General features: G+C 39.1%; 1 protein-coding gene across 2 annotated transcripts in view; it reads right to left on the bottom strand.

Annotated features, from left to right (window-relative positions):
- Positions 1–24,891, bottom strand: part of LOC131231985 (5'-3' exoribonuclease 3-like) — a 61,787-nt gene that overhangs the window by 14,205 nt on the left and 22,691 nt on the right. For both annotated transcript variants that reach the window (XM_058228405.1, XM_058228404.1), the window contains 3 exons: positions 17,655–17,927; positions 17,335–17,430; positions 17,064–17,159 (listed from right to left, as the gene is read on the bottom strand). In XM_058228405.1, the coding sequence (XP_058084388.1) occupies positions 17,064–17,159; positions 17,335–17,430; positions 17,655–17,927 (465 nt within the window). The remainder of the gene's footprint in view (positions 1–17,063; positions 17,160–17,334; positions 17,431–17,654; positions 17,928–24,891) is intronic.

Below are 24,891 nucleotides of genomic sequence, written 5' to 3'. Positions count from 1 at the left end.
GCTGACATATGTAAATAGATTCCTACATATGGAGTGGAAACAAACGGATAAAGTGGATGTGTGAATGAGTAACATCGGCCTCTTTTTTAGTATTGGTTAACGGATCACGAAAAGGTTTCTTCAAAGCTTCAAGGGGTCTTAAGGAAAGGCAATCCGCTTTCACCTTTCTAGTTTGTTGTGGTGGCGAAAGGTCTAAGCAGGATGTTAGCAAAAGGTCAAAAGGCGGGTCTAATATCAGGCTTCAAGGGAATACAAGAAGGTGACCAGATTTCCCACCTTCAGTTTCGGACAATACAATCTTATTTTGCAACGCAGAAATATCAATGGTTGACTACTTGAGGAAAATATTAGGGTGTTACAAAGAGTTTTCAGGTCTAAAGGTGAATAGTAGAAGTGGGATGCTAGGCATTGTCTTGTTCAAGGAAGTCTCAGGTTTCGCATATGCATTCGAGTGTGGGATTGTGTTGTTTTCATCCACTTGGGCCTTCCATTATGTTTGGGGAAATTGGCGAAACATTTGTGGAGCAAGGTGATTGAAAGATTTGAGAGCAAGCAATCAAGGTAGAAGAGCCATCATTTGTCTATAGAAGGGCGAATAACGCTTATCAAAGCAGCTATAAATAACCTTCCGTTCTACTGTCTTTTTTTTAAATGTCCAAAGTCAGTTTTGAACAAGTTGGTTGAGGCGTGATTTCTTATGGAGAGGGACCAACACCAAGCATACGTGTCATCTACTCAAGTGGGAAGAGGAATGCAAGCCAACAGTTGATAGAGGCGAAGTCAAGTTGTGTCATCTACTCAAGTGGGAAGAGGAATGCAAGCCAATAGTTGATAGAGGCGAAGTCAAGCTGTGTCATCTACTCAAGTGGGAAGAGGAATGCAAGCCAATAGCTGACGGAGGTGCAGGTATAAAAGTGTTGGAGTCTATGATTGTGGCCTTGATAGGGAAGTAGTATTGGAGGTTTGGTAATGAGGAGGGTAACGTGTGGAGAGAGGTAATAGTGTCAAAAAATGGAGTCCACATGGGGGGGTCAGGAGGCAAAGGAAAACTCAAACTATAGAGCATTGGGCATATGGAAAGCTATTACTTCAATAGCTACTTCATTTAAGGAAGGGATGGCATTCTATCTTGGTGACGGAAATCGTAATCGTTTCTTGGAGAACTTTTGGTGTTGGGACAAACTATTGGGGCTTGACTTCATGAGGTTTGCAAGGTTAGTTCCAACAAAAAACATAACAGTGGCTACTTCTCTCTACTTGGCAAGAGAGGTGTGTTGACCCACCAGCTGTTGGGACTTATCCGATGAGAAAGCAGATGACTTTGCTCGGCTACTAGGGTGACTACACAATATCCATCCATCCCCAACCTTGAGGGATTCTCTGGTTTTGAAAGTTCATCCATCGGGTAAATTTTCAGTACAATATTTCTACCATTTGATACAGAAAATGTTGGATAAAAGGAGACCAGAATATTGCCACAGGTTTTGGTTCTACAATGCACCCCCAAGGCGGCAACTTTTGTGTGATTGGCAGGGAGGAAGAGGATTTTAACCATAGACAACCTCCAGAAAATGAATATGATTCTTCCTAATATTTGTGTTATGTGCACAAATGATGCAGAATTGATAGATCATATCTTCATTCATTGTCCAATTGGACGGAAAGTGTGGAATTCGTTTCTAACAATTTTTTAACTGATTGGGTAATGCTAGAATCAGTAGAAGATCTATTATCAGCATGGCACAGTGGGAAATTAGAGAAGGAACAATCAGTGGTATGGCGCATGGTCTTGTTGGCAATCTTATGGAATATATGGGGGAAATGCAACAGACGTTGTTTCCTCAACAAAATAGGAGCATGGGAAGAGTTAGTTTGGAAGACCAAAGGGGATCTGTTAGAATGGGCGTCCATGCTAAAGAATATCAAAGCTTTCAAAGTTGTGTCTTTCCCATATTGTAATTTTGGCGCCATATTCTTTCCACAAAGACTTTCGTCAAATTGGTACTTTAATAACACTAAATCAGTCATCCTTCGAGGGACAAAAAAAAGGATTCTCATGTAAATGGTATAGTATTTACATAGGCAAACATTTACACGTGTAAGTAGTTTACCATGCTTGTCATTTTGTTCTAATTTAGACATGTTACTTTCCCTTGTTTGTCTACACTTGAAACAAGTGTGAAAACATGTGAATATGACCTAACCATGACTTGTGAATATGGCCAAACTTGTGAGAATTGGTTGCAGGATGGACCAATTGTCTGACCACATGAACACATGTCACACATTACGTATCCAAATCATGGTCCATGGTCCCCACCACATCAACACAAATGTCTCATCAATTCTATCGGATTATTGTAACCATTGGATTAGGGGTTTGGGAAATAGAAGATCCATGCTAAGTTTACTGACTAAGTGTAAACATCGACGTGAACCATCCATCATATGGTGCCATCTTTGATTGTCATTCCACTCAAATCACTTTGATCAGATGATCCTACCCATTGGATTAGTGGTTTGTGAAATGAAAGGTCCATATTGAGTATACTAGAGAGGTCTAAGGGCTGTTTGATTTTTCATGTATCAGGGAAATACCTGGTAAAAAGCTCATTATTACCTTTTAACTCTATTTGAAATTTCAAGCGTATTTTCATCTCGAAAATTGGTCCAAAAAAGCTGACTTTAATTTGTGGACCCCACCGTGATGTGCATGACATATCCACAACGTCCATCTGTTTTATCAGAAAATTCTAGGGCCTAAGTCCAAACTTGAGACAGATGCAACGCTCAAGGGGCCCATACCACAGGAAACAATGACCTTAAACGTCCACCATTAAAAGTTAATTTGTTCATTGGGCCCACATTGATGTTTATTTGTCATCTAACCTGTTCATGAAGTCATAAAAATATTGATTAAGGGGTAAACACAAATATCAGCTTCATCTAAAACTTCTGAGAGCCATACAAATTTTTATACGGTAAGCATCCAATTTCCAGTGTTTCCTGTTGTGTGGTCCACCGGAGCTTTGGATCTGCCTCATTTTTGGGTTCATGCCCTAAATGAGGCTGACATATAGCATGAATGCTGTGGATAAGCCACGTACATCACAGTGGGCCCTACATTCATTTGGCAGCCATCCTGGGTTCTACTGCTTAAAAGTTAAGCCGTCAACATCTGCATTGGAAATAATGCGGTAATTACTTGGGTAAGTAATTATTACCCATTTACCAGGTAATTACCTCTTACATGAAAAATCAAACAGGCCCCTAAGCATTGAGGTGAATCATCCATCACATGGTGCCACCTTTGATTTCCATCTCTCTCAAATCACTTTGCTCAGATGAGTCTAACCATCGGATTAGTGATTTAGGAAATGGAAATCCACAATGAGTGGATTAGTGATTTGGAAAAAAGAATTGTCAATACCAAGTATAATAATGAGCTCTAAGCATCAATGTGGACCAACCATTATGTGGGGTCCCACCTTTGACTGCACATCCCTCTCAAACCACTTTGATCAAAATATCCTAACCATCTGATTAATGGTTTAGGAAATGGACGGCAAACAGTGAGTATACAAGAGGAGTTGAGGAATTGATCTGGAGGATCCATCATGTAGAGCCCATTTTTTATTGTCCATCCCTCTCAAATCACCTTGATCAAATAAGCCTAACCATCAGATTATTGGTTTGAGAAATGGACAATCTGTATTGAGTATAATAGAGAGGTCTAGTTGTTCATTTGGGTTGTCGATCACATGGGGCCCACTTTCAATTGCTTGTTACTCTCAAATCACTTTGATTGGATGAGCCTAACTATCGTATTAGTGGCTTCAGAAATAGATGATCCTTATTGACAACACTACTCTAGTGTTCGCAATATTGATAATATAGGCCGAAATATTGACCGATATTATCGATATCGCAGGCCAACGGCACGAAACCTAACCAGAATAACATAAAAACTCCCTGATTCATGCGTATCGTGCGATATATTGCACAATGTCACAGTTTACCGTGAAAGTCACTTTGTTTTTATACCCGATATCGACAGATATTGATAATATCGACCAGGAACCTCATTGTTTTGTTAATAAAAAAAATCCCCAAAAACCAAATTTTCACATTTTTCCCTCAAATTTCTTCCTTCTAACTTAATCGTCGAAATACTCTTCTCATATTCATGACCATTTCACAATCGGTAAGATATTTTCCATTTCGATCCATTTATTTTTGTTTAAGACATGTAAAAATGATTCTGAAATCATTAATTCTTCATGTTTTGTAAAGAAAATCAAGGGTTTCAACTAGAGCTGGGCATCGAGTCGAGTCGGACCGAGTTAGGGCTGACTCGACTTGATCTGGTTTTGAAATAGGCCTGACCCAAACTCGATCTCTCATCCCACACCTCAGTGAACCCCACCTGGTTTTCCCAAATCCTGAAACTGCTTCCTTGCAACACAAGTTTCGTTCGAGAGCGGAACTCTTTTCCTCCACACTTACAACAATGCCGCAATTCGTGTTAATTTCTCTCCAACAATCCCAACGATTCAAGTCTCCAAATCCAATGACTCTTGTCGCTCCAACACAATTCCTCGTCGCCAACCAATCCCAGCAGTTCACTCCTCGAGGCCACCTCGAAACACAACCATACTGCACGTGGCAGCCACACCCCTCCAATCTCGAACCCACTGGCAAAATGGCCCCTAATCTTAGTAAGATGGATCCCACAAGCTTTGTACAACCTATCATGACCATTCAATGGCCTCAAATCAAAAGAAAACTCATTCGCTACAAATCTGCCATCAAAGAGTCTTCAGCTTCTTCGTTCGTATCTGCACTGCAAGTTTTGTAGAAGACTCGATCCGTAATCTTATAGAACCATATTTGAGGCCCATTTGATCAATGGATATCCTAAAACATGCATCTAGACACAACTCGATGTGTAAACAATGGAAACTATTCGAAGTTTATCAAATACAAACCTTCGTACGCGAACTCTCTACCTCACACTGTGCTATAACTCACCATCAAAAACCTTTAAAACAATTCTATTTTTGCCCAAAAATCCCTATAGAAACCTATAGAAAGAGAGAGCTTAGTAGAGAGAATATGAGAGTGAAACAATGAGGAATCGTGAGTTGTGCGTCACATGTAGCAACTGCCAAACCACCAAGTCAACTTAGAATTCCATTAATATCATCATCGTATTGCCAAGATCGCAAACCCACACTAGTCTTTCCTCATCAATCAGTAAGGAAAGCAAAGCATCCTCTAACTTCAGCCTATGCATCTTTATTACCGTTGCACCGTTCGCCTCCCCCGCACTACATCTTTTCGTTGTACAGTGACTCAATGAGTCAACTTATTATTACTTCAAACTTAGAATAAGAGATTAAAACCAATGTCTCCAATGGTGAAATCTTACCCGAGCCATTCAGGTCAACAACCATCCAAGGTGTTTACTAATCCTCTCGTGATCGACCAAGTTCAATAGGTTGCATTCATATCAAATTAAGGTCCATCCGCCTAATCCAGTCGTACATCAGATCTTCTCACTAAGTCAGGTAGGTGATCTATCCTTGATTTGGAAATTTTATGTGATATCATGCACTAAGTTCAAGTAACTTGTAAGGTCATCCAATGATTGTAAACGTCGCTAATTTGTTGATATGGTGAACGCATGGTAGGTGATCTATCCTTGATTTGGAAATTTTATGTGATACCATGCACTAAGTTCAAGTAACTTGTAAGGTTATCCAATGATTGTAAACGTCGCTAGTTTGTTGATATGGTGAACGCATGGGTTCATATTCTGATGTGTTATTGTTATCATATAGTAGATGTGATTCCATTAATCATGAGTATGTTTTGTATGTCATTTGACTCGTGTTTAAATGCATCGTTATGTGTAGTATACAAACATGGACTTTGTTTATTTGAATTGCCAAACTTGTGAATACATTATTCAATGGATATTTCTATTAGTGGAAAGTGTTACCTGATGTAAGTAGCTTTATAATTGTACGTTTTAGTTATTGCAAGTTTAGTAAATTTTACGGGTGCTCTGCCTTAAAAGGAACAGTGTATTTTACAGGTGTTTTGCCCTAAAAAGATAAGTGTACTTTACGGGTGCTCTACCCTAAAAGAATTAGTATGTTTTACAGGTGCTCTGCCCCGGGTTTTGCCTAAAAGATCACACAGGTGCTCTACCCTAGATTAGTCCAAAAGGGATCAAGAATACTTGTTTTATATTATTTCGTTATTATAAATTCTCAAATGATACTATGGAAATTGGAATGCCACTTTATTTCTTGTAATTGATCATGTTCATGGTATTGAACTCATACTAGGTGTTATCGTGGAATTTCCAATATGCGAATGATGTGATCCTACGAGCCATTGCACTCACACCCCCTTGGACTGTTTTGCAGGTGCAGAGATGGAGTATCACGAGCAAACTGGACAATATTCCTAGTTTTATTTTTATTATTAAGAGTAGTTTGGATTTTATTTTATTATTGTTCATTAGGTTAGTTTGATATTGAATATCAATGTAATAGAGTTTCAACTAAGATTTGATGGACTAGTGGACATATATAATATATTGATCAGTATTATATTTATTTTCCTTTAGTTTGGCTCTAATTGTCCGTGGAAATGAATTGAAAATTGTGGATTGCATTATAACTTGATTAAATATATCTGTCATGGGATTCGGATTCAAGCCTAACCAACTTGGGTACTGAATTTCGAGGCGTGACAAGGGATATGAGCAGTGGTATGGATACCCACAAGCTTCATCTATCAACCACAAACTGTGACAATTACACAACACCCATGGATGGGCGAATTGGTTCAATTTGGAGAGGATGAGTACTGACATTATGTCGGGGAGTATTTTAACAGGTACCATTCTACTATGACTTGGGCACGGTACTGTCAATTTGTGGAGTAGCGGCATTATTCCCAACCCCGTCGAGATGTAGGTGATGATTACAAGCCACCGCACAACTATGGGTCTAGGCCATAACCAGTCACATCATTCATAGGTAGATTTCTCAATTTCTACTTCTTTTACTTCTGAATGAATTGGTTGTGTTTTCGTAAATGTCTTCTTACATTTATAAATGTTATGCATTCAATTTGAATATAGTAGTAGTTCAATTAGATAGTGCATAGCTTAGAACCCTATGCAAAGGAAACATATTATGTGCACTTATTTTTTGAGATGTTCTTATTTAAAAGTGTGAATTAGGGCCTTTTTTAACAATCCCTAAAGTTTCATTGAAAAATTCAACCATTTTCCCAATGCTTTTTTTGTTTCCCCATGTTTCCCAAAAAGTGCAATAAATTACCCGATAAAAACAATATATCCCGCACGATAACCAATAGTATCTATATCCCAAGGGTGTGATACGTAACGCGATACCGATTTTTCGAACACTGCACTAGAGAGGTATACCCATTGATGTGAACCGTCCATCATGTAAGGCCACCTTTGATGGTCATCCCTTTAAAATCACCTTGATCAAATAATATAACCATCCCATTAGTCGTTTAGGAATAGATGATCCATATTGAGGTGGTAAAACCAACAATTTACACATTTAAACACTTCCTCATGGCCTCATGGCCTCATGGGGAGATGTGTGAAATTGTTTTGGCCATTTACATATACAATGTTGTCAAAATCATTATTGTATCGCAAATCGTAATATGGGTTGAATCATATCGAATCATAAATTGTATTGTAAATCTTAAGATTTTTTTATAATTTTCTTAAATTTTGAAAAACTATGAAAAACATAAATTAATCAGAAAAAAAAAAAAAATCACCAATCAGCCTTTTTCCATCAATATGCACCAAGCCACACCATGTCATGAAGTGTTAAAGGATTCTTATCTTTCCTTTATTTTTGTCTTTCAAGAAATTTCCCTTAAAAAACACAAGGATCCGTTAAGAATTTATCATCTTGTTACCTTTTTTTATGGAGAATCACATTGGAAAAGCAGCATTTGGTAACTATAGAATGGCAAAAAAAGATATTTTCATTTCTAAACACCATTCCACAATACATGTAGTTCAACATGATCGTAACCATCCATAAAAACATTCTAGATAAGTTAGAAATCAGTTTTTGGTGTTTTGACCAATTAAGAAGTAAGAAATCATTTTTTATTTTTTTTTTAAAAAAAGCTCCGTGATTTAACGTTAAAGAGATATTTAATCTCTTATAAAGAACAAATAAATAGTTTACCTATTCTAAATGATTCTTAAAGCCCCCACGGCCCCACCAATTTGAAAACATAAAGTGAAAGTCAGGTGAAGCTTAAAATAGAAGAGAACAAGTATAATTTGAATCGTAAATCATAGGATTCAAATAATGGAATTGTAGGATTCATATAAAAAGGGATTCAAGGTGGGATTCAAATCGTTTTGCTTAATATTCAACTCAAATCGTATATCATAAATCTTAGGATTTCGACAACATTGTACATATGTAATAAGTAGGTGTGAAAACATTTACATACATAAATCTGCACAAACAAACGTCCATTTACATATGTAAATTGTGTGCAAACAAACATCCCCCAAGGGCCTGTTTGAATAGGGTGAATCCAAGAGGGAAGGTAAAGCTAAGGTCATGGATTACCTGGGTAAAACCACTGGATTTCCATTTCCTTTCTACTTGTTTGGTTTCCACAACATTTCCTATGGAAATCTATTTTCATTTCCCTTTCATCTGTTTGGATTGGCATGAAAAAGTGTGGAAATCCAACCCAAAATGTTTTGGATGCCCCACACAATCATGACATATACATACTTACCATCCAATCCATTCATCGGTTGTGCCCAGTGTTCGAGTTGTCAATATTGCTACAAGTTTCGCTGGCCGAAGATAAAGATATAATATCGTTATCGCCAATAATATCGCCGATAATTGGAAATGAGGGGAAAATAGGGAAACATGGAGAAAATGGTGGAACTTTTTTGTGAAACTTCAGGACATGCCTAAATACACATATTTACATATTTAGAAATGAAAAATTTCAAAAATTTAAAAAAAAAAAAAAAAAAAGCATTAAATAATAAGTTTCCATTTAATGGGGGCCAAAAGGCATGCGCTCCTGTAAGATATATGTTCCATACAAGATTTGGATCTGCTTCAATTTTTTGGATCATGCCCTAAAATGAGTTTCCAATACAAATGGACGGCATGGATGTAGTCGCATACATCAAGATGGCCCTCGAGTCAGGGTCCCACGGACATGTGGATCTAAGGATCCACCAAAGCTGCTCGATGTTACCCGGGGTAATGCCGTGTTATCTTTATCATGTGGGGCCCGATTTTATCGTTGTGATAAATCCACCCCATTCAACCGTTTTAGATAATCATTTTAGTGCATGGTCCCAAAAATGAAGTAGATCCAAATCTCAAGTGGACCATACTAACAAAAACAATAGTGATTTAATCCCACCATTAAAAACATTTTAGAAGCCATGCCGATCAAGCTGATAATTGTGTTTTCGTTTCATTCAGGTCTGTATGACCTAATCAAGAGTTTGGATGGCAGAAAAATATCACAGTGGGCCCCACAAACACCAAGCCATAGAAGTCGCATGCCCACAACTGCATCGGGAAAAATCTGAAACGGATTGCACACTAAGTAACTGAGTGCGCGGGACATATTGAGTAAAGTCTGTAGGGCCCACCGTGATTTATGTACCTTATCCACTCCGTCCATCCATTTTACCCTATAATTTTAGGGATTCATTTAAAAAATGAAGCATATCCAAACATCAAGTGGACTACACCACAGGAAACAATGTGAATTGAACGGATACCATTGAAAAATTCTTAGGGGCCACAAAAGTCTTGGATCAAGCTGATTTTTTATGTTTGATCTTCATCCATGGCTATATGATCTAATGAACAGTTTTGATGAGAAATAAACATCATTGTGGGCCCTAGGATGATGCAGGACATGAAAATTAAATATGATATGTGAGATTTCATGCTTAAGATCACGTTAGTTCAGAAACAATTACACAAATTCCATATCCCACATGAAAGTCCAAACATTCAATTAAAGGGAATCTATGCGGGTCCAGGCCTACACATGATAGGGTTGGATCAATAAAAAATATGAATCAAACGATACTCAAAGATAAGAAATAATCATCCACACATGCATAGTAATCAATCCCTGATCCAATAGATTCACCAATTTCAAATCAAGGAACCCTAAGGTAAAAAAAGGGGCATAAAATTGGAGATTTGAATAATTTAGGGTTAGATTTAGGGATTTTGGGTAAAAGCGGAGTGAAAGAGAGGAGGGAGATAAACCAGAGAAGTACCGCACGCGTGGACAACAACAATGGCCCAGACGCACGTGCGTGCGATATCGACCGCACATGTGTGGGGCCCACTATTCAGAAAAAGACCACCTTGGCCTTGGTTAGCCAGGGATGGACTCCAAAACCCCCAAATCTTATCTCTATCCGATGTACGGTTTGTGCGTGATGCTCCGTCGAAGTTTCAGCCCTCCTGTAGGGCCAGATTCTGAAATTCTGATGTGGGGAGGAGAATTGCTGCAATAGATGATTGATTCAAAGTGTAGATGATGGGGTGAGATGAGAAGGTTGGGGGCGAATCGGGATAGATGTAGCTTCGCACCATAGTAATTAACCCTTCGATAAAGGGAGGGCTTCGCACCCAATTAGGCTTCACAACTCAGAGAGTACGAAAACGTAGAATATTTATTAATGTTCAATGAATGAAAAAAGCTACAAGGGGTGCCTATTTATAAGAAAACCCTATACCCCAAAACTCGCGGCATGTGCGCAACCTATTACTTGGCAATGAAGTAAACCAAAATAAAAACTAATCAAAGAAATCTAGAGCGTCCATGATGTTCTAAATAATATTAATAAGCAAAACCTAAAATATGAAATCAATCTGACTAGTGAGCCACGATCATGAGATCTCATGATGGGCTTCTCTTGACTAACGGGCCCACTCTTTTAAATCAAAACTTCGTCTTCTAGCTAAGAGGCCCTCCCTAGACGTCGTCATCGATCCAGATCGACGGTGGGGCCCTCCTTCTGGCATACTAGCGTAGGGGGTTGGTGTGCGTGCACGTGTGGACGGCGTGCGCGGGATGTCCCCATCAATTCTCCCCGACTGCAAAGATTTCGCCACTGGCAAAATAAAACTCCGGAAAAGAAACAACCTAGTTTCTAAAAACGAAAATGGAAAGTTTTTAAAACAAGTTAAGAAAGTTTCTAAAAAAAACAAATTAGGAAAGTTTCAAAAAAAAAAAAAATTAGAAAAGTTTCTAAAAAAAAGCAACCTAGTTTCTAAAAACGAAAAAGGAAAGTTTCTAAGAAAAACAAATTAGAAAAGTTTCTAAAAAAACGAATTAGGAAAGTTTCTAAAGAAAAGCAACCTAGTTTCTAAAAACGAAAAAGGAAAGTTTCTAAAGAAACAAATTAGGAAAGCTTCTATTTAAAAAAAAAAAAAACAAATTAGAAAAGTTTCTAAAAAAAACAACCTAGTTTCTAAAGAAAAAGAAAAAGGAAAGTTTTCTAAAAATAAAAAGTAAGTTAGTTTCTAAAAAAGAAAAAGGAAAGTAAACTAGTTTCTAAAAAAGAAAAAGGAAAGGAAATTAGTTTCTAAAAATAGATTAAGAAAGTTTCTAAAAAACAGAAAAGGAAAGTTTCTAAACCTAGAAATAGAAAACTAAGTTAATTTCTAAAATAATTCAAATAAGGGGATAACAGAAAATTTCAGCAGCTTATGTCAGGGTTTATGGACCTCTAAACAGCCTTATATGATAAGAATTGATGCGTAATGGACATAAATAACCAAACCCTAAACATGTAATGAATTCCCCTACAAGAACCCTAGGCTTTGATACCAAATTTGATGCTGGACATTAAAATTAAATATGACATGCGAGATTCAGGCTTAAGATCACGTTAGTTCAGAAACAATTACACAAATTTCATATCCCACATGAAAGTCCAAACATTCAATTAAGGGGAATCCATGCGGGTCCAGGCCTACACATGATAGGGTTGGATCAATAAAAATTATGAACCAAACGATACTCAAAGATAAGAAATAACCATCCACACATGCATAGTAATTAGTCCATAATCCAAGGGATTCACCAATCAAATCAAGGAACCCTAGGGTAAAAAAAGAGGCATAAAATTGGAGATTTGAATAATTTAGGGTTAGATTTAGGAATTTTGGGTGAAAGCGGAGTGAAAGCGAGGAGAGAGACGAACCAGAGAAGTACCGCAAGCATGGACAACAACAATGGCCCAAACGCACGTGCATGTGATCTCGGCCGCATATGTGTGGGGCCCACTATTCAGAAAAAGACCACTTTGGCCCTGGTCGGCCAGGGATGGACTCCAAGACCCTCAAATCTCAGCTCGATCCGATGTACAGTTTGTGCGTGGTGCTCCGTCGAAGTTTCAGACCTCCTGTAGGGCCAGATTCTGAAATTCTGATATGGGGAGGAGAATTGCTGCAATAGATGATTAATTCGAAGTATAGATGATGGGGTGAGATGAGAAGAAGGGATGGTAGAAGATGGGCAGTAGAGATGGTAGAAGATAGTTGGGGGCGAATCGGGATAAATGTGGCTTCGCACCATGGTAGTTAACCCTTTGATGAAGGGAGGGCTTCACACCCAATTAGGCTTCACAACTCAGAGAGTAGTAAAATGCAGAATTTTTATTAATCTTCAATAAATGAAAAAAAACTACAAGGGGTGCCTATTTATAAGAAAATCTTATACCCCAAAACTCGCGATATGTGCGCAACCTATTACTTGGCAATGAAGTAAACCAAAATAAAAACTAATTAAAGAAATCTAAAGCATCCATGATGTTCTAAATAACATTAATAAGCAAAACCTAAAATATGAAATCAATCTAACTAGTAGGCCACGATCATGAGATCCCATGATGGGCTTTTCTTAACTAACGGGCCTACTCTTTTGAATCAAAACTTCGTCTTCTAGGTAGGAGGCCCTCCCTAGACGTCGTCATCGATCCAGATCGACGATGGGGCCCTCCTTCTGGCATACGAGGGTGGGGGGGTGGTGTGCGTGCATGTGTGGACGGCATGCGCGGGATGTCCCCATCATAGGAAGGTTTTAACAGTGGAATCATTATTCTCACCATTTCCTTTGGTGTTGTCCACTTGAACTTTGGATATGCTTCAATTTTGGGATTAACCAGTAAAATGATCTGGAAAATGGATGGACGGCGTGGATAAACCACATACATTCACAGTGGGCCGAGGAGGGTTTACTCGGTACGATTAAGCATAAAAGTTACTCAGTACAAAAAAAAAAAACATGTTGATGTAGGGACTTCACCAAGTTGTGGACCCACCATGATGTATCTGTTACATCTAAACCGTTCATCCATTTCAAGAAATAATTTTATGGTATGACCCAAAGAATGAGGCATATCCAAAGCTCAAGTGGACCCCACCACAGAAAACAATGGGGATTGAACGCCTACCATTAAAAACTTCATTAGGGCCACAGAAGTTTTCAATCAGGATGATATTTATGATTTTCCCTTCTTCCCTGTCTATGTGAACTTATGAACAGGTTGGATCTCAAATAAACATCATGGTGGGCCCTAGAAAGGTTTCAACAGTGGGCAACACTATCCCCACTATTTTTTGTAATGGGGTCCACTTGAGCTTTGGATATACCTCATTTTTTTACTCATGGCATAAAATGATCTCACCAAATGGATGGGCGGTATGGATATAACAGATATATCATGGCGAGGTCCACGGAACTTGAAGACAGCAAATCGCTACTAAGCATGTCTGTAGCTATTCCGAAACCCTATATCGTTGAAGGCTCTAAGTCGAAAAACTTGATATTTGGTTCGGAGGGGGGTTCACACCGAAGAAGAGGGATTTTTGAGGGAGGGTTTCAAAACCCTAAATGATTCCCAAATCATGAGGAAATTCCCAAATCCCTGATTTTCGCCGAAATTTCGAGCTTCCAATCAAGAAAGGTTTCTTACCTCTGTGTGCAATGTTCGAAGATCGGCGTTGTCGATCGAGGCATTCTTCCGACTTCCAAGTTTCGATCAACCAGGTACGAGATCACTCTCATGTATTTACAAAAATAGCGAAATCAAAGCAATCTTCCAATTTTATTTCCCGATTTTTACCTATTTATCAAAAAAAGAGGTGGTTGGCTACAGCTTTCCCGTGATAGGTTATGTGGTTGGTGGCTACAGTCGATATTGTCGGCAATAACACAAAATTATCGACGATATCTTCGATATTTCGCCGATAATATGGAGAGACAAAAATTTGGGGTATCGGTGTCGCTAGTCTAACGACACCGATAATATCGACATTTCGTCAACAATGGGAACACTGATTGTGCCTCATCAAGATGAAAGAATTACCCAAAAATCATATTATATTCAAAACCACGCGTGGGCCATAACACATGAATTTAGAGGTTTTAGGTATATTTTTATGGAGTGGCCCACCTGAGAGTTCAATCAACCTAATTTTTGAGATCAAGGCCAAACAAGGAGTAGCATACTTGATGGATGGGGTGGAATTTATGCATGTAAAGTTGTTTTCACCATATATGAGAAAGTAAACCCTAGTAGATACGAAGGCAAGGTACAGAAGCATTTTCTTCCCTAAAATTGGAGAGAAGAAATGATGAGAAGTTATTTTCAATCCAAAAGGTGAAAAAGGAAACACATTTACATGGTTAGTTTGCATTCCTAATCTGGTGAAATCGTCCTATCAAGAAAAACTAATGCAGGAGCATTTTCACACCGGGCTAGAGTGGGGTGGCCTGTGGGATGCAGGGGCACACTCGAGGTGGGCAGCTCGTGTGAGGCAGGTGGCTCGTGTGAGGTGGTACCAATGTGATGTGGGGCCCACGAGAGGGGTTCGGCCGAGGTCCTAACCTATGCGATGTGGGGCATGGGTCATGAGATAAAGGGATTGATTCATCATGCTCTATCAGTTCAAGCTTTTTGAGCAAGTGGTTAGTTGTCTTGCATCATAGAGGTATCAGAGCGAAAGGTCCCATGTTCGAGACTCCTCACCGAGGGTGATTAATGCAGGGGCATTTTCACACCGAGCTCAAGTGGGGTGGCTAGTGGGATGCAGGGGCACACTTGGGGTGAGTAGCCCGTGTGAGGCAGTACCCGCGTGATGTGGGGCCCACGAGGGGGGGTTCGGCCGAGGTCCTAACTCATGGAATGCGGATAGTTTGAGCTTTTAGAGCAAGTGGTTAGTTGTTCTGCATCAAAAACCCTTTTTTCCCTATACAAACAAGCCCTAAGTAAAAGAATAATAAACAAAAAAGGAAACAATAGACCCAAAATTCCAAACAAAAAAGACCAAAACTGAGAAAATCATATAGACTTGAGTAAATCTCACCCAGAATAAGTGTAATTTGTTAGTTCATGGCTTATTTTTGGTGAAGTACATTGAATACTATCGAGCAAATGAAAAAAGAATCTAGTTTTACCTCCCACGAAGATTTTCACCAATAAATTCGCCCACTTCGATCCAACCTAGGCTTAGACTCTCTCCCTCTCTCTAACCCCCCCACCCCCAATGTGCACATATCGAACAATATTTTGAACAACATTCAATGACGCAACTCCTAATGAAATGGGTTAATCCTCTTTATACATGATCACCTAGAAAACCTCCATTACAAGTCACTCAAGGCCTTGCCTTCAAACTCTGAAAACACAATGTGCAATCCACCATGGGTTGTCAACACCTTAAAAGACTAAAAAAGCTCATTCCCATTTTACATGTATTTCTCCAAAAGAGTTGAGCAGTAAGCCTTTTAGACCCTACCACACGTGTTGAACCCCCATAAAAAAATCTCCTTTATGCAAAGGGAAAAACTTCGGCAATGTGATGGATGATATGCATGTAGTTAGAAATTAGTTAGAAATTGCAAACATAGCATACAATTAGATCAAATTAAACTGTCAAAATTATGGGTCCAGTTTAGGTGTATTATGAACCAAAAATCACAATTATTTAATCCTCTTACTATCAGATTGGTGGACATTTGTTGGACGGTTTTTAAAAAACAAAAAAAATAATAATAAATAATAAATAATAAATAATAAAATAATAAAACAAAATAAAATAATAATAATAACCAAGGGTCCTATTTCAACAAACAAGCGTCCATGAACAACAGATTAGGATTGCTCAACCAATCTAACATGGGATTGTGACAGCAAGAATGGGATCCACAATTTAGTTGGTTTGAGTTAATATATGCCCCATACAATTTCTTGGTGCCTGTGTATCAAGCAGCAGACTTTGCCAAAGTATCAAAGAACTCCCCATATGCAAGATTTCCCTAGAAATCTGGCCTGGAGGCCCATTTCTATAAAAAGAGCTCTTTTAGCGCATAACTTTGCAACTCTTCTGACCTCCTGAATATCTGTATAGGCCCTTGGGCCCACCATGGTAAGCTAAAGAGTCCACCATCTGGAACCAAGGAACCCACAACTTCTTCACCAAATTCAAATTGCATGTCCAACTTGTATTATTATCTTTAAAATTTATTAGAAATATGAACACAGCCAAAAAAAAAAAAATTTGAACTCATCGTACAATTACTCATACCCACTTACAAACCCTGAAACAAAAATTTCACAAAGCACACAGGATCACCCTCCCTTTGGCCCTCTGAAAGGTAACCTCAGTGCCTCAGTGCCTCAAAAGAAAATACCAAGTATTTTGGATACTGTTTCCAAATTGGTATCCAAAAGGTAAAATACCTGTTTGGGTACATGGTATGAAGGGAAAACATGCTACCCAGTAAGGCTCTATGTTTTTGAGAGATAGGTAAACAGCATTCTGTTATAATAAAGCAGAACTGTTGTAAAAACAAATTTCAAGGACCCTGCAAACTGGTAACCTGACCAATGTTGGTGAAAAGCACAAGAAAAAATGAAGAGGACAGGCGTTCAAGTTATTTTGGATCATTTAACTTACAACATCTTTCCGTATTGTTGCAACTTCATCAGGAGTTCTTGCAGAAAACTTCTCTTCATAATACCTTTCTTTCCAACCTGGTTCTCCCAATTTGACCTGACAGCGTGAATATCAAAACTGTAACTTACAAAGGTAAACAGCAAAGCTTAAAGCTTAAACCCATAAGAAGCATGCTGAAGCAACAATCTTCAGGAGGTCGGGTATGAGGAAATAAATACTAAACTGGAGGGATAAAATCAATCATCTGCAACATTAATACACAAGTTCAAACCTTGTCTTCCTCTGGATTATCGGAGTTAAAAGCATCTGACTTCTCGCGAAGTAAATCCTTGAGCTTTAATTTCAGATCGTCTTTGTTTTCGCGTAACTGACAAAAAACTTATGGACAGTTAATGCTGATAACTCTCATAAATATCATATGGAGACATTAGGATCTAATAATCATGGCCATTACAGAGGAAAATTGTAATTACATCAACGCCCACCAGACCTTGTATCAAACCGGTGCATAAGTTCTAGAAAAGCATTTGTAAAAAATGGCAAATGGCACTAGACTTATCAAGGTATTCTTCCATTAAAATGAGAACATACTTCTAGTTCAAGGTTATTCTCGGCCTCAACAATTGCAGCACCAACAGTTGCCCCTCCTGTGGAAACACGCGCAACCTTTTGGGCACGGACATGAACTCCTCTCCCATTACAAGTTCCAGATCCTGTTTGTAGATATGGTGAAGGTGAAGGAGCAGAAGCAAGACGTGAACCACGATAACGAGAAACCGGTACTAGATCAGGTTTCACTTGGGGTTCTGCATCATCTCCTCTTCTCGATTGTGCCTTATCACGCTTCACTCGTTCTGCTTGGCGCTGCAAAAGGAAAAGAAAGGAAATTGCTCATTAGGATAGTTAATGGTTGAAGGTACAAAAGAAAGAAGATGCACGATGTATCACCATAAGATAAAACCCTGCACTGAAGGATTGTAACAATTACATTTCAACAACAGTATGTACGTGCCATTTTCAAATGCATATGTAGATGAGAAACAGAATATTTTTCACTCACAAGTTACAAATAGACACATTTGAGGAAACCGTGGGAGGCATCACCAGTGAGAGCAAACCGAAATGATATGAGGAACTGGAACAATGATGTTATGGATGCTACGAGGTCTGATATTGGTGATTCCATATCCCCGGAGGCGCTTACTTTATGACATGGCGGAAACAAGGGTATAGTGTGTGGCAAAGAAAATATCAACAATTGTTCGGTTCTATGTTACCCGAATACAGGTAAGGGTATCGTGTATGGCAGTTTGGGTTCTGCAGATCCTATAAATCAAATTCTCAAGAGACAAGTATATGGCAAGGCTTGATTGCCGCTCATATAAGTATAATCGTGTTAAAAACGCCCCTAACAATATCACGAGTTGAATTTGATACCCAATTGGAACAATTCACTACAAATTCGAAATAAGAGAGAATAAAATCCTGGTAATCCAGATATCTCATCTTTGGAAAGGGGGATCCTTTGGGTTTGATAGATCCTCAAAAAAACAAAAATCTCAGGAGCCAAGTATAGCAAGGATTGATCGCCGCTCATAGAATATTGTAATCATGCCTTATCCATGCATGTATATTTGATCCAATCCTTCTACTGCCATGGCCATCCACAAAACCTTTTCAATGGTCAAAACTAAAGTTTAAAGGTTGAAAACATTTCTAAAGCCTTTTAAAACCTTTTGAGTGTTGTGCCTAGCGGAAAAACCACTTGAAGAACCTTTGATCTCCTAGACTAAGGAAGCCATAAATGAGTTCCTAGGAAGCCAATGGATCCCTTGTTGGCCCATGAGATATGTGGACCTTGATAGATGCACCCGACCCCACCCACTTTTATTAGACACTTGATAACCTCATAAAGCAAGCCAAAGCACATATAATGAAGAACTTAACCCTTACACATCCTCAGATCTAAGGATTAATCAAATTCCAATGCACCCATGATCAATTTCCAAAGCACATATAATCAAGAACTTAACCCTACCCTCACATGTCGTCAGATGTAAGGATTATATAAGATTGCAGTGCACCCTTGATCAATCCAAGGCAAATGGTCCCTGGGCTATAGACTTCAACTCAATCCACCAATGCAAGTGCCCAATAGATCCAACAACAAGACCTTGTATCCATGGCGCACTCACAATCCTATGCGGGTTAGGGTGAAGGCACACTAACTCATCGTTGTTTCTGATGGTGGAGACCTACCATCCTAGCTTGCCATAAGTCCCCTCACAAAGGATGACTATATCCATCATCACAATGACAACAATAACCACAAGCCCTTCTCAAAACTTGCCAGATGGTCATGGTGTTACAAGGTATTGTGATCTATGGACCACAATTCACCCTTGGACAATGAACATTGTGTCTAGTCTCAAGCTCCCACTAACAACAAGAGGAATCCCTCTCCTTTAACCCTCATACATCTGTACACTTAAGAAACGTCCACTTATTATTTAAGGCATATCAAACTGTCCATCAAAGACCCTATGTAATGATGATCTACATCTAAGACTATAAATGTCACATCCACATTACCAATGGATAGGGTTCACATTGGCTCGGGTTAACAGAATTAGTAGCTTGGAGGGGGATGGTGTTAGAACCTGATAAAAGGGTCAAATTTGTGACTCCATTATCCAGTTTTACAAAAATATGCTATCTTGTGATCAATGGACGAAGCTAAGACTAGATAAGCTTCATTTTCCATGCCTATTTGTGGAGGAAGCCTTTTTTAGAAGAAGTCAAATTTTAATAGCAGTCGCTTCTCTAAGGACTTGGAAACTACCTTCATAGCCCTTATCCAAAAAAAAAATGAAGGGACGAAATTGTAGAAAGATTTTAGAACCATCAGCCTTATTGGAAGCCTGTATAAGATCTTAGCCATAGTACTTGCTCTAAGATTTAGAGGTGTTTTATCCAAGATTATATCGGAAAATCAAGGTGCCTTCGTAGCAAGTAGACAGATTATGGATAGCGCCCTTACAGCATTTGGAAGGGAAGAGTGGATTAGTTTGCAAGCTTGATATAGAGAAGGCCTATGATCACGTGGATTGTTATATGCTTGAGAGACTTGGTTGTGGCCGAAAGTGGACACTTGGATACAATCATGTATTCAATCTCCATCTTTTTCCATTCTAATTAATGTTTTGCCTTTTGGCTTCTTTAAGGCTACTTGTAACATTAGGCAAGGTCATCCTTTATCCTCATATCTTTTTGTTGTGATCAGGGAAGTGTTAAATATGATGCTCCATAAAGCCAATGAAAATGGCTTAATTCATGGTTTCATGGTCATGAAGGCGGGGGAGCAAGTTAGTCATCTTCAATATGAGGATGATATGATTCACTTTTCCGATGCAGATATGACATTGATTGATAATCTCCGAAAAAATTTGTTGCTAGCTTTGAAGTGGCCGGCGAAGCACTTATGGGACAAAGTTATCAAAAGAATTGAAAGGAAGTAATCAAGTTGAAAGTATCAATATCATTCTTTGGGAGACCGGTTGACTCTTATCAAAGCGGCCTTTTCCAAGATGCCAATTTATTTTTTGTCTCTATTCAAATGCTTGACATCGATGTTGGATGGACTCGATAAGTTCAAAAGAGACTTATTGCGAAAATGGGTTGAGGAAAAAAGGAAGTTCAATGTACTTAAATGGGAAGAAGTTTGCAAGCCATTTAATGAGGGAGGAGCCGGTTTGAAATTTTTGGGTCTTGTGAATGTTGCTCTTCTTGGAAAGTGACAGTGGAGGTTTAGTTTTGAAGCGGGTACACTATGGAGAGCTTCTTGTTTCCAAATACTTTACTCAAATGGGTGATTGGAGAATAAAACCTTCCGCTCTCTATCATGCCTCTAATGTTTGGAAGACGATACTGTCCACCAAGCAAATATTTTGTAAAGGAATTCCTTTTTCTCTCGTAAATGGGAATTGTATTCGCTTTTGGATAGACATCCGGTGTGAGGATAGGACATTACAGGAGTTTTTTCCGAGACTGACTAGTATTAGCTCGGACTGGTTTATTCTTGTGGACCGTTGTTATTCTCTAGGTGGCGTGCCTATTGTTCGGCCTCCTCCATGTCAGCGGAATTTATCAAACGAAGAATTTGAGTTCCTTAGCTTGCTTTACCATCTGAAGTTCTTCATGCCTTCACCTTTAGAAGAAGATTCGATGGTTTGGAAGCATTTTTCAGTACGTTCACTCTATAGTTTTATCACTAAGCCGTCTTTGCCACCTTTTCCTTTCCACCATTAGTCTTATGGAGCCTCTCCAAGGATTGCGGTTTTTGTGTGCCTTATGGGAGGAGCGTTCACCATCAACAATATTAAAAGGAGATCTCTTATTCTTCACAACATTTGCTTGATGTGCACGGGGGATGCCCACTCCGTCCATTGTGTGGGCCCACCTTGATGTGGACCATTCATTGTGTACGACCCTACCTTCAATATGGGCCGTTCATCATGTGGGCCCACTTTTGATGCCAATCAATCATCATGTGGGCCCACCTTCAATGTCCATCACCCATCATGTGGATCCCACTTTTGATGTGAACTGCCCATCAAGTTGGGCCTACTTGATGTGGATGGTCCATCATGTCGAGCCGCAATATCATGTGGGCCATACATTGTGCAGCCTACCTTTTATGTGAACCGTGCATTATGTGGGCCAACCTTGATGTGGACCGTCCATCATGTGGGGCACTCTTGATGTGGATAGTCCATGTGGTGCCACATTTTGATGTGGGCCCCACCTTTGTTGTGATCATTGTGGACCATCTATCATGCGAGGCCCACTTAATGTGGATAGTCCATCGTGTGGGGCCACATTTTGATCCGGGCCATCCATCATGTGGTACTCATCTTTGGACGTAGATTTCCTGCGAAAGCCTTCCGCGGGAAGTTCATGCATCGGGATGATGGTTGGGGCCCACAGTGATGTTTGTAAGAAATCCACACCGTTCATCCATTTTGTAAGATCATTTTAGGACATAGGAAGAAAAATGAGGTGGATGGAAAACTCAAGTAGGCCGGACGAGAGGGAAAACTGGGGAAAGAGTTTCCTACCATTGAAACCTTTCTGAGATCTACCTTGATGTCCACCATTCATCGTGTAGGTCCCGCCTTTGTCGTGGATCATCAATTATGTGGGACCCATCCTTCAATATGGGTCTTTCATCATGTGGGCCCACCTTAAATGGCAACCTTCCATCATTTGATTGATCCCACATTCAATGTCCACCATCCATCCTGCAGGACCCACCTTTAATGTGGACCACCCATCATGCGGGGCTTGCTTGATGTAGTTTGTCCATCATGTAAGGCCACACTTTGATGTGGGTGATCCATCATGTGGGGCCCACCTTTGATGTGACTGTGTATTATGTGGGCCCACCTTGATGTGGTCCATTCATCATGTGGGCCCCACCTTCAATACGGATCATTCATCATGTGAGCCTACTTTGAAGAGATTGCAAAGAGGAGGGCAAGATGAGAATCACTTGAAAAGTTTAAGGAAAACTTGTGTAAAAATTAATCAAAAATGTCTACCTGCTTACGCCAACTAAGTGACCTCTCCATCACTTATTCTTTAAGAGCTTTTTGGGTAGTTTCTAAAAAAATAAGTGGTAAATTAGTCTCACTTTAAAAAGAGGTGGGGACAACCCGTGCCTTCAAAAAAAAAAAAAAGTGGTAAAATTAGAGTCTCAAAAAAAAATTTTATAGTTTTACCAAACAATCTATTTTCAAATAAGAGCTTTTTTTTAGAATAAGCAAATAAGCTCTTATAAGTAGAGATGTCAAACAGCATCTAAATCTACAGTTGATATATATTGATAACGGAATCCTTTGTTGAAACAATGAATTAATATTTTGATAATGGAATGCTTAATGATAATGAAAGCTAATTGCCCTTGAATTCAATATGAGAAGAGGCTAGGATTCCACCCTAGTTGTCAAAGGTGCATTCCGCCCTTGAATCATGAATTAATATAGGGTTAATTGGTCGCTAAACAAGTATAAGGTGGCTTGATGAAAAAGGGTATCATTTGGCTAATTGGACAAAAGCCAGTAGTGAGATTGGAGATAAAGGTTCATGGGATAAAAGGTTGATAGTTTAGAGTTATTACAGTTGGTTACTTGAGCTTTTAGGGTGATTGGACGTTTCTCAAGGTGATTGAGTAAGAGAAAACAACAATCTTGTGCTCGTTGTTTGGGTCAACTTAACAAATCGAATTTTTCCAATCATTCATATCAGATGGACCATCCTTGAGCTTTTAGGGTTATTGGATGTTTCTCAAGGTGATTGAGTAAGAGAAAACAACAACCTTGTGCTCGTTGTTTGGGTCGACTTAACAAATCCAATTTTTCCAATCATTCCTATTAGATGCACCATCCTTGGTAGGTATGCAAGCCTTCATATCCCTTCTGATCACATTTTGTCAAGTAGATTTAGGCCTTGCCATCCTCCCATCAAGGTTTACCAACTTATTAGGGTCGTCTCCAAATTTTGTAACACATGGAAAAATCTTCTCTTTTTTTATGGCTGGAAATATTATTAGGGGCAAGCAACTCAAAAAAAAAAAAAAAAAAAAGGACAAAACAAAACAGAAAAAAGAAGAAAAACAAAAATAGAAACTTAAGGCAATCAAAGGCTGTAAGCCTGCAACTCGAAACAAAATTATACGACATAAAACTCGACCTAAGAACAACCGAGGCAGGGACAAAGCCATGCTGAGGAGGCGGGGCCTCAAAAGCGGAGAGGTAGGCCCGGGGCAAGAAGCTTCTAGGAGGTGGAGACTTGGGAAACCAAGATCATGTCGATAAGGGAGGAAAGCCAATCCTTAAGGGCCTGTTTGAATTTCCAGTGCACTGGTAAATACCAGGTAAAGGCGTAATAATTATTTCCCAATGTATTTACAACATACCTGATTTGACAATTTACTTTTTTGACACGGAAACCGAAAACATTACAAAATATATATGGGTCCCATTGTGATGCATTTCACTTATCCACACCGTTCATCCATTATGCCATTTGAATTTATATTATGAGCAAAAAAATGAGGTATATCCAAAACTCAAGTGGACCACACCACACAAAAAAGGAAATCGAATACTTACCGTTAAAAACTTTGTGGGCCTACTGTTTCTTTTGGTGTGGGCCACCTGAGTGTTGTATCTGCTTCATTTTTTGTCTCATGCTTCAAAATATTGTAGCAAAATAGATGGACGAAACGGATATATCATATACATTACCGTACCATTCAAAAATTAAAATTATCTCTTTTGAACTAGTTTCCATGGCACAAATACCTATGAATTTTCAAACACGGTAAACCGTAATAATTACCTATTTCCAGTGTATTTGCACTGGCTTTGAAAAAACAAACAGGCCCTAAGGGGTCTTCGTGCGTGAAGACTTTTGAGAGAAGCTGAAGAAACTTTATTTTATATATATATATATATAACCGAATGCTCAGCTGCACGCCTGTTCGCACGGAACTTGTGTGAACTTTTTGAGAACTCAACATACGTGATGTGAGTCCAAAATTTGAACGGTCCACGTGATACAGCACCGCATGAAACCCCCAAGGCCCAACTTTTACTTTGATCCAAAACTTTGGTGTGTCATGAAAAAAGAAAATAGTTTCCTACCTTGATTTGCATCTCTCTTTACTATGGCCCACCAGAGTTTTACTTAAGGGTGAAAATTGGTCCCATGGGGTTTCAGGGATTCTGCATCATATGGACCGTTCTGATTAAACGCCCATTACACG

This window comes from Magnolia sinica, chromosome 17 (assembly GCF_029962835.1).
Source record: "Magnolia sinica isolate HGM2019 chromosome 17, MsV1, whole genome shotgun sequence".
Lineage (NCBI taxonomy): Eukaryota > Viridiplantae > Streptophyta > Magnoliopsida > Magnoliales > Magnoliaceae > Magnolia > Magnolia sinica.
The sequence above is the reverse complement of the archived record's forward strand: the minus strand, read 5'-3'. Positions and strand labels throughout refer to the sequence as shown.